Source organism: Siniperca chuatsi, linkage group LG9, assembly GCF_020085105.1.
Source record: "Siniperca chuatsi isolate FFG_IHB_CAS linkage group LG9, ASM2008510v1, whole genome shotgun sequence".
NCBI classification, from domain to species: domain Eukaryota; kingdom Metazoa; phylum Chordata; class Actinopteri; order Centrarchiformes; family Sinipercidae; genus Siniperca; species Siniperca chuatsi.
This window is the reverse complement of record NC_058050.1, coordinates 15,731,701-15,738,493: the sequence shown is the minus strand read 5'-3', so window position 1 is coordinate 15,738,493 and position 6,793 is coordinate 15,731,701. Positions and strand designations below refer to the sequence as shown.

The following is a 6,793-nucleotide window of genomic DNA, read 5'->3' as shown; positions in this document are numbered from 1 at the left end:
AGGTAGGATTTATTGCAGAACTGTTGTATCAGACTGCACCAATTTTAGCTAGGTGTACTCAACTGAGTGTATTTCTCACCTATGTAACACTAGTAAAACAGCTACACACAGTCACAGTATCTCTAAACTCACAGTAGCACCTGTCAAACTCCTATAATAGTCCAGCCAAAATACGATAAAGCCACTGTGAACAGATATTTTCATTGCACGGGTCAGTGCACTTGTCTCCGTGCTGCAGCAGCCTGGGTGAATGTGTGTGTGGTCTGCTGGGTGGCAGCGGGCTTTATAGGCAGCACAAGGCATGGCTCCGAAGTCTTGAGGTTTAAGTTTTAGCAGTGGCAGGGCACAAAATATATGAGCTGATGTTCCTCTTACAGTCTTCATTGACAGGAAGTGAGGTTATGTGGGTTAAATGTGGAATTTAGTGATTTTCCAAGCTTTTGTTTTTCCTTCCTACATAATATTTTGTTGTTGTTGTGTGAGTGAAGTTAGACCAGTGAAACGCTTTCTCAAACCCTTGGAGGAAGGCCTGTGTTTGTTTTGTGTGTGTGTGTGTGTGTGTGTGTGTGTGTGTGTGTGTGTGTGTGTGCGTTTTAAACAGAGATTATACTGCTGGGATGCCAGTTCTTCCACAGACCCCACATCACCCTGAGCTTCCAAGCTGTGAAAACATACTGGAGGTTTGTTGGTTCTTAGTGGCTAATAAGGTGTCATTGTGCGGTAGAGCTGTCTGATATCCCACAGAGTCATTAGGTCGACATGAATAGATTTAACAGAACATCCATTACACTCACACACGTGCACATACACACGTGCACCTCTTCATGCACAAAATCAGCCTTTCGTTCTGCAAAAATCAATTCTTTTTATGAGATAATGATTCCAGGAATGGGCAGGCTTTGCTCAGTTTTCTCTGACAAGGTTAAATTGTGCTCTGCTACAGGAATACTGACTTGAACCACGATTAGAACCTGCAACATCAAAGCACTCGGCTTTCAAAGGCTTTCTTTTACAGCTAACTTCAGGAGTCCTGGCTCCTATGTGTCCAGACAGCTTATAAAGGGCTGTTTTCAACCTCACGTCCCAATTCAACACCCCTCTCACCACCACTGGACTGCTTTTATCAGAAATCCCCCCTGATATCATGTCTGGATTTCTCTACAGAATGGGACATTTTGAGACTATTGCTGAGGAAAAAACTCTGTCATCCAACTCTGCTGTTTGACCTTGTTAGTCCCGATTGTTGATTAGAGGCTATCTGGGATTGCTCTTTGAAGAACGCACCCCTGTCTTTTCTCATCCCGTGAAGTTGATCCATCTCTGCGAGCTGGCACTGGACTCATTGCAGTTAAACTTTAATGGAGTGAGCATGAATAACACTGTCAATTGTGGGAGCCTCGTACATGTGGAGGACTGCGGTTTGTTATTTCAATAGATATGAGTAGGCTGATAGAGAAACACTGCCTTCCAGGGCTCGAGCAGAGAAAATAGACAGGTCTCTGTGGATCAGGCTCTGGCTCAGGACTTAGAGAGTGAGAGCCTGAGTTGTGTCTGCCTTGATGTGACCTCAGGGAGGGGTGGTTAATGACACTCTGGGGTCACTCATGACTGGTGTGTCAAGTTGCATGAGTCAGTAATATACACTTGACTTTATCATAACACCCACTCACTGCTCATTGATAAGGACAAAGGCTTTCTTCATCTGTTATTAGCCACCACTCCAGGCCAAGTGGACAGTAATGTACAGTAAATCACACCGAAAAACAATCAGCGCTGTTTATCTCCTCTTCATGTTCTTGTAATTGTCAGGCCCTGACAGTCTGTAACTGACTAATGAAGGTTTTGTCTTTATTAAAGATCAACACTGGAGGAGTTGTCCTGTGATGACATCATATTGCCGAGAAGCAGCTGTGTTTTCTCAGAGTCACTTCAGCAGCAGAGAGCTGAATTCTACAGAGCAATCTGCCAAGAAATGTAAATGTAGAGTGGGTGTAAATACTAGCTTTTTATTATTGTATTATTTTATTTTATTTTAAATAGGGGATGATGGAGTGTCCTTGTGGCCTAGGAGTCTGAGATGCTGACCAGGCAATCACAACATCCCTGGTTCAAATGTGGCTGGAGTGGGGACAGTTTTATTGTTTTATTGTTTTTATTTGCTCAATTAAAACATCATGATAAAAGGCATACAATCATAAAGCTCAGCTGATATGTACAGGGGAGGAAGGAAGCCAACGGGCTCCCCTATGAAAAAAATCAGAGATTCAGTGATGTGTTATCATAAATATCAGTCAAGAAGAAAAATAACAAACAAAAATAACAAGAGCAGGTAAAGGAAACATAAAAAAGGAAACATGTCATCTCCCCTCGTTTCCTCTCACGTCTTTACTGTGTACTATTTAATAAAGGCACAGTGGTGGAAAGAAAAAGTCCTGCATGCAAAATGTGACTAAAAAAGAACAAGTATTACAACATGTACTTAAAATATAAAGTTTCTGTAGTTGGTAGAGGTGGAGATAATTTGAACAGCTTCACTGTTAGGTATTTTAATATATAACAATTCATCATAATTAATAAACTGGTCATATGTTTTGCATGAAAAATCTTAATCTGAAAGGTAATCAGTAACTACAATTAATATTAATGTAGCGGAGTAAAAAGTACACATTTCCCTCTGAAATGTAGCAGCATCAAGAAGCATAAAATTGAACTACTTAAGCAGCACAAGTACCTCATATTTGTACTTAAGTACAGTACTTGAGTAAATGTACTTAGTTACTTTTCAACACTGTAAAAGCCAAAACATACTTTAAAAGCATATGGAATCACACATAATATGTGAAAAGTTAATCCTTTGATTACAGTCGATGAAATATGTAACACATAATCAGGTTTTAATTTTAAAGAAAAAGCAAAACAAACTATTAAGATTAAATACAAAAGTAAAATACTGACTTGTTACGAGATACAGCAGGAAACATTATGGCAAAAAGATTCAGACAAGGTGGTTGGAGATCTGCCTGCTTACCTGTGAGGTGCAGCAGGTAGAGAGTGGTGTGTGCTGAGATCAGCACCATGGACAGGGCCACCAGACAGGTACTCTCACCTTGAAGAGGCTTGAGCTGCTCTTTCTCATGTTTTTTCAGTCAGCATCGTCATCTCCATATACAGATATATGCCCGTTCTAAACTTAAAGTTATGAAATTTATTTTTCCAGCAGAGTGATAAATGAATTAGGTGGCATTTTAGAAAATGTTGTAAATGGGGCCATTTCTTTAGTTAAAATGCCAAATGTTTGATTCAAAAAGAAACACTTAAACAAGCCTGTGTTTCCCCTGGAACAATACACCACTCTCAGGCCTCTACAAGGATGTAAATGGATGTTCGCTGGTGTTGTGACCTCTGACCCCGACTGCCCCCCTGTTTCCTGAACCAGATGCTGCTCCTGTGGACCACAGCCTTCTCAACCTAAACAAAGTAATCCTCCACTAAACAAGATGGATATTGTATCACCAACTTAGTAAATACCACAGGGTCTTAAACACAGAGCTGCCCTCTCCTCATCTCTGACTGGAACCAACAGGGAATAATCACTTCTTGTATTGTTTTATGGAAATGTAAACTTTATTTTACCCAGTTTTACATATATTTTGTGGTATATTACAGTATACAAAAACATGCCCTCTTGTGGGGAATATAATTAGAGCATGCAGCAGTCTTCCAAGGAAAAGTTTGACAATCTGCAGTACTGGCTGCATGTCAAAAATGTAAGATTGAGATCATATGTTGCCTATATGAAAGTTGTTTGATCTCACTTGATTTAAGTAAGACTAGATGGAAACATGAATCCAAAATCCATGTGGGTTAGGCCTACTGAGATGTGCCATGGTTGCATAGTCCTTGATTTTCAAAAGAAAGTGTCGGCTCATACAATTACTGGAGATTATAGCAAACATATAGCAGCGGTGATATGATGGGACAATATGTATTTTATTAGGATGCCAATGGATGGATTGAGGGATCAAAAACTACGCGTTGTTTGCGCTCAGACCTGCAGGAAAAACAAGGATGTTACAATTGGTTAATTTAAATTATATTGGCCTGTTTTTTCAATGTGATTTCGTTTCGAAGTCCTTTTTAGCACATGCACAATGAGGCAATTTAGGCTACTACTCGATTTCCCCTCGCTTATGTGAACTTAATTAAAAGAAAATTAAAAGATGATTTAAACTACTGAAACTCATGTTGGAGTCATTATTATTATTTTAACTACATTTTGGTTGATTTTGTAATAATAGGCTAATGATGAGAAACTGCAGCTTTACCCAGTTATCTTTTCCAACTCTGACTTTGTATCAGGAGCGTTTCTGATAGTTCCTCGGATGCTCCCACCCCTCGCCTCACGTAATTCATCTTCTTGGCCAATCCTGTCCCTCCCCAAAAAAGTTTACGCCATGCAGCCTATAAGAACTGCCTAAGTTTCTCAAGTATCGGAAAAGGCTTGTCCTCCCAGGAACCCATCTATGGATACTTTGGTGTCTTCAAAGCCAGATAGACCTACAGGTGGACTAATTCCGTGACTTCATGAGAGGGGAATAATTTTTGGACACTTTCTGGCCACCATCTACCCAAGTGGAGATGTCTGAGGAAAATATGGGGGAAGAGTCGAGCAGCTCCCCTGTCTCTCCTGTGGACAGCCTGAGCAACAGCGAGGGGGAGCTGGACAGACAGCCGAAGAGATGTGGGAGGAAGAGGAGACCGAGCAGGAAAAACGGGGAGGACTCAGATAGCCCGACCCCTGGGAAAAGAGGGAAGAAGTCCAGCAGCAGCAGCCCCCAGTCTTTCGAGGAGCTCCAATCGCAGCGGGTCATGGCCAACGTCCGGGAGCGACAGAGGACCCAGTCTCTCAACGAGGCGTTCGCAGCTTTGCGGAAAATTATCCCCACTCTGCCCTCGGACAAACTCAGCAAAATACAGACCCTAAAACTTGCAGCCAGATACATCGACTTCCTCTACCAGGTGCTGCAAAGCGACGAGCTGGACTCCAAAATGGCAAGTTGTAGTTATGTGGCTCATGAGAGGCTGAGCTACGCCTTCTCTGTATGGAGGATGGAGGGCGCTTGGTCCATGTCAACATCTCACTAGCACCTGGAGAAATTATGCCCTAAATGGTACGCTAGATTTTAACTAAATTGCATGATCCAGGTCTTAAACTGTGGAAAAATGAACCCACTAGAACATGTTTTTTTAATGGCTGCACAATGGTCTAATGCTACCTGAAACAGCGTTATTTTGTATACCCCTCTGCACAGTTTCGTGATAACTAATGCCTTCTCTAACCCACAGGTGACTGCTGATTCTACTTATGACATTCTGACGGGACAAATCTGGAGTCCAATGCTGGATACATGGGATCACTCTATTTAAACCAAAGACGACAGAAGCTCTGGGGATCATTCTGCAGAGGCCCGATAGGGACTTGCAGCCGTGTTTTTAGCTCCAATCACCCCCATTCTGATGTGTTTTCATGTTGTTGACGACGAATGTTGAAAATATCATGTGTTTTGTTTTTTTAAAAGAAAAGTTTTTAATGCATGCCTTTGGACTTATTTCTGTGGAGGTCAAAGTGCATTATTGAAGCAGTTGTCTCAGTTTTTGGTGTGAGACTGTCAACTGGTGGTGTAGCTCACATTATAGGCTGACTGTGTGGATCTAACCTGTGCAAAAAAAAAATATTTTCAGAACATTTATTTATTTATTGGTGAAACGTGTTACATTGAGGAATAGATCCTGTGTCTGAAATACAAATACATTCCTATTTTTATTATCGATTTTTGTAAATGTTTGTACATTTTTTTGCATTAAAGAAAATGACGATGAAAGTGCTTGCCTTTGACTTTCTTTTTTGTGTAAGTCTAATCTGAATTGTTAATAACAGACGGCTGAGTAGGCCAAAATTCAAATTCAAATACACTGAAATCACGTGGACTATACTTCACATGAGATTTAATGACAAAAGCTTCCACTATATCGCCAGTCACTTGGGAAACAGATCGAGTTATTTTTGGCTCGAGCAAAAGCGTTGGAGAAACATGCAGCTATTTCTTACATATTGTTACACATCCAAAAAGAAGGGGGAAAATCAATTCATGGCTTATAATTTTTTCCCGTCATGTATAACTAAAACTAGGCTATTCAAGCAAAGGCCAGTGTTAACACATAATTTAAAACGTGAGAAAAAAGTTTTATTGCTGCTGCTGCAAAAAAACAAAGTCAGTCTGTATAAACTAAGTTAAAATTCCATTTTAATTAAAAATTTAAAAGCCTCATGCAGTCTCCAGTTTCTCTCTCACTCTCTCTTTTCCTGGATTTGTTTACAGTTGGATTAAGGACTGGACCTGAAGCTCACCATTATAAGTAAATAAATTAGGGGTCATGTCAACCTGCTATTGGGCCCATGCTACAGTCTCTCTTCAGACATAAACACCAATGCAGTTTAGTTTTCAGGATTTTAGATATTTTGTCAGTGCAGAGATCAAACTAACAACACTTTATTCTATACTGCTTTTGCTGCAGCATAACAATGAATGCCCTATATAAATTCATGATGACAAAATCAAACAATTAAATCATAAACGGGATTATTTTAGCTATTGTCTTGGCAATAATCCCTTGTGATTTTGCAGATCTGCAGCGCAACACAATAACCGATAGATAAGACTTTCTGCGTCCTTGCGTATGTCGTGTAGCCATGAAAGGTAATCCCGATTATTGTCATTAAATAAATCTTTCA

General features: G+C 40.4%; 1 protein-coding gene across 2 annotated transcripts; it reads left to right on the top strand.

Annotated features, from left to right (window-relative positions):
* Positions 1 to 4,482: 4,482 nt before the first annotated feature.
* Positions 4,483 to 5,885, top strand: twist1b (twist family bHLH transcription factor 1b). Of its 2 annotated transcripts, none has more exons than XM_044207512.1 (2): positions 4,483 to 5,052; positions 5,347 to 5,885. In XM_044207512.1, the coding sequence occupies exons 1-2, from the start codon at positions 4,639 to 4,641 to the stop codon at positions 5,425 to 5,427; spliced, it is 495 nt and encodes a 164-aa protein (XP_044063447.1). In that variant the 5' UTR covers positions 4,483 to 4,638; the 3' UTR covers positions 5,428 to 5,885. The 2 variants fall into 2 exon arrangements, with proteins under 2 accessions (XP_044063447.1, XP_044063445.1); XM_044207510.1 differs by having other exon boundaries at positions 4,484 to 5,171.
* Positions 5,886 to 6,793: the final 908 nt, after the last annotated feature.